Source organism: Salvelinus sp. IW2-2015, unplaced genomic scaffold (genome assembly GCF_002910315.2).
Source record: "Salvelinus sp. IW2-2015 unplaced genomic scaffold, ASM291031v2 Un_scaffold1551, whole genome shotgun sequence".
NCBI lineage: Eukaryota > Metazoa > Chordata > Actinopteri > Salmoniformes > Salmonidae > Salvelinus > Salvelinus sp. IW2-2015.
The window spans coordinates 143531-147344 of NW_019942982.1; the positions used below are offsets into that span (position 1 = coordinate 143531).

Below are 3814 nucleotides of genomic sequence, written 5' to 3' on the forward strand. Positions count from 1 at the left end.
GGCACTGTTCAACCTCTCTTTCGTATCGTTCTGTAGATAACCTAAAGATTGGAAATCTGGCCTCGGTCATCCCCCGCTTCAAAGGGGGAGGGACACTCGTGACCCAAACAATTGCTACAGACAAAACTATATCCTTATCCTACTGCCTTTCTAAGGTCTTCAAAAGCCAAGTTAACAAACAAATTACCAACCATTTCAATATGGCGCGTCTCTTATGGGAGGTGCCACAGGGTTCAATTCTCTTCTTTCCAGACTCTTATATTATTACCATCTCCAAATAAGAGTTTATAAATTTAGAATTGGCTTTCTTATTTCAAAACAAACAGCATCACACTCTCACCTCATAGACATAGCACCAATCACATACCGAGATTTAAACTGAACCATGGCCCTACCGATCTCGGTACCTATTTACGTGTCGGCGATTGATCATTCTTATAAATATTGGACGCCTCTGTTCAACATACTTATCAACAAATTGGGTGCAGTCTATCACAGTGCTCGCGCATCGCGTTTTGTCACCAAAACGCACCCTTATACCTCACCTAGCTAGCCGACACCTCCCTAGCTTGTCACGTCCTGACCATAGTTTTTGCTGCTTGTTGATTGCTTGAATTAGTGTTTGGTGGCAGGAATGTGAGCCTGGGTGGGCATATCTAGTCCTACCATGTTGTTTGTATCGTTTGGTCGCTGTATTCTGTGTTCAGCCTAATACTGGTTTCTCATCAGAGGCCAGCTGTCAATCGTTGTCCCTGATTGAGAATCATATATAGGTGGCTTGTTTTGTGTTGGGGATTGTGGGTGGTTGTCTTCTGTCTTTGTGTTCTGCACCAGATAGGACTGTCTCGGTTTTCACATTTGTTATTTTGTATTTTGTATAGTGTTCACGTTATCGTCTTTTCTTTATTAAATCATGTTGAACACTAGCCGCGCTGCATTTTGGTCCTCTCCTTCACCCCAGGAAGAAAGCCGTTACACCTGCGACCTGTACGCTCTCGTTGGCTGGCCCTCGCTTCATACTCGTTGCCAAATCCACTGGCTCCAGGTCATCTACAAGTCTCTGCTAGGTAAAGCTCCCCCTTATTTCAGCTCACTGGTCACCATAGCAGCACCCACCCGCAGCACGCGCTCCAGCAAGTATATTTCACTGGTCACCCCCAAAGCCAATTCCTCCTTTGGCCGCCTTTCCTTCCAGTTCTCTGCTGCCAATGACTGGAACGAACTGCAAAAATCACTGAAGCTGGAGACTTATATCTCCCTCACTAACTTTAAGCATCAGCTATCAGAGCAGCTCACAGATCACTGCACCCCAGTATCTCTACTTGCACATTCATCCAGTGTTTAATTGCTATATTGTAACTACTTCGCAACCATGGCCTATTTATTGACTTACTTCCCTTATCTTACCTCATTTGCACACACTGTATTTAGACTTTTTGTTCTACTGTATTATTGACTGTATGTTTGTTTATTTTATGTTTATATTATGTGTAACTCTGTGTTGTTGTATGTGTCGAACTGCTGTGCTTTATCTTGGCCAGGTCGCAGTTGTAAATGAGAACTTGTTCTCAACTAGCCTGCCTGGTTAAATAAAGGTGAAATAAATAAATACAATTTAAAAATGATTTCCTCTTCTTTTTTGGCCAGGTTTAATAGAAAAACGTTATTCCTTCGCCCCCTACTTTCCAGGTCCTCTGTTTTCTTCCAGATGGACAGGATTCACCCCTCTGCCTCATCCAAGCGTTTCGCGTTGATGGTTTTCTTGTTGTTGATGTCAGGCAAAGCATTTTCCAGTGTTGTCACTTTGCTCCCTTTCGCACTAAGCTGAGAGTTAATGCCATCTAGTTTGATGTTGTGTTCTGTACGTTGAGATCTCAGCTCATAAAGGATGTCTTCAACAAAGGACGAGGTTGACAGTTGTTGGGCCTCGGGAAGGGACGGGTCCTCATACTGCTAGCTAATAGGCGCTAGTTTTTTCTGAAGCTAGCTGTTACTTCGAGGCTTTTTCCGCGGCTATTGCTAGAGTCCGGGTAAAAATGTCACATGTTGGGAAGTTGCAGCGAGGAGACAAGATCGTAATTGGATATAACGAAATTTGGGAGAAAAAGTACAAAAATTAACATGTAATGTCGCTTTTTGACTAAAGCTAACGGGGTTCAACTTGAAGTGGAGGTACGATTAAGAATTGGAAATAACTTGTGCTCTCAGTTCATGCGGCCATCTTGTTCTAGAGTCACGTGATCCCCCCTCCACTATGTATTTCTTATATATTTTTTTCATCTACTTTTCACATTGACAACTACCTTTGTTTAAACTATTAGAGAGCAAATGGAGAGTTTACAACGCTAAGACAATGTTACTAAAAAGTATTTTCCAGCACAAATACAGTGCCTTCAGAAAGTACTCAAACCCCTTGACTTATTCCACATTCTGTTGTGTTACAGCGTGAATTCAAAATGTCTTTCCCTCACCCATCTACATGCAAATCCCCATAATGGCAAAGTGAAAACATTTTTGACAGTTTTGCTAATTTATTGAAAATTAAATACATAAATGTGTAATTTACATAGGTATTCAGACCCCGTTGCTATGATACACCAGGTGCATCTAATTTCCTTTAATCATCCTTGAGATGTCGTTACAACTTGATCGGAGTCCGTCTGTGGCCATTTCAATTGTTTGGACATGATATAGAAAGAAACACACCTGTCTATATAAATGTCCCACAGTTGAGAGTGCATGTTAGCGCAGGAACTATACCATGAAGTCCAAGGAACTGTCTGTAGATCTCTGAGATAGGATTGTGATGAGCCATATATCTGGGGAAGGGTATAAAACAATTTATAGAGTGTTGTAAGTTTACAAGAGTACAGTGGTCTCCATTATCGGAAAATTTAAAAAATGTGGAACTTCCCAGACACTGCCTACAGGTGGCTGTCTGACCAAACTGAGCAACTGGGCAAGAAGGACCTTGGTCAGGGAGGTGACCAAGAACCCAAAGACCCATCTGACAGAACTACAGAGTTCCTTGGTTGAGATAGGAGAAACTGCCAGAAGGACAACCATCTCTACAGCACTTCACCATTCTGGGCTTTAAGGGAGAGTGGCCAGACGGAAGTCACTGCTGAGAAAAAGGCACAAGACAGCCCAACTCGAGATTGCAAAAAGGCACGTGAAAGACTCTGAGGGCGTAAGGCAAAACATTCTGTAACGCAAAAGATTCTCACATGGTGAAGAGTAGATGACCACTGAAGGTGCTCTGGCGATCTCCATTATCATATATCTTTCTCCCAGCCGTGAGATACATGTAGACCACATCTCCTACCTCCAGCAGCAGTGACACTCCATTGGAGGAATTAATATCACCACTAGCTTGATATGCATGTGCAATAGCTACATGATGTCCATTCTTATGCAACACTGCAGTTGTATGAACTAAACTATCACCGTGTCCATAGATGTAAAACCTGAAGAGGTAGAGTTCTCTCACTGGTGCTGTGAAGATCCCTGTATCAGAACACAACATTCACATAGAAACAGTCATCAGAGATGATACGAGGACAGAGGACTATTAATAACTATGTTTTCACACAGACTTATAAATACTGATGATATGAATATAGTTTACCTGTAGTGGGGTTATAAGCATTGCCAATGTTTGAGTAGATATTTCTGTAGACCAGGGTGATTCCAGTGTTGAAGGGTCCAATGTGTCCATGTTGACCAGGTGCTGCTAGTGAGGCTGAGAAAGCCACCTTCCTGTCTGTGGGACAGAGATGAGTCAGCACTACTTTATCTAACTGGACACTAGTTG

General features: G+C 42.4%; 1 protein-coding gene across 1 annotated transcript in view; it reads right to left on the minus strand.

Annotated features, from left to right (window-relative positions):
- Nucleotides 1–3223: 3223 nt before the first annotated feature.
- LOC139024472 (complement C1q-like protein 2) overlaps nt 3224–3814 on the minus strand; it is a 1887-nt gene continuing 1296 nt past the window's right edge. Inside the window, exons 2-3 of the mRNA XM_070439310.1 lie at nt 3629–3763; nt 3224–3507 (exon numbers count right to left, since the gene is read on the minus strand). Of these exons, the coding sequence (XP_070295411.1) occupies nt 3224–3507; nt 3629–3763 (419 nt within the window). The remainder of the gene's footprint in view (nt 3508–3628; nt 3764–3814) is intronic.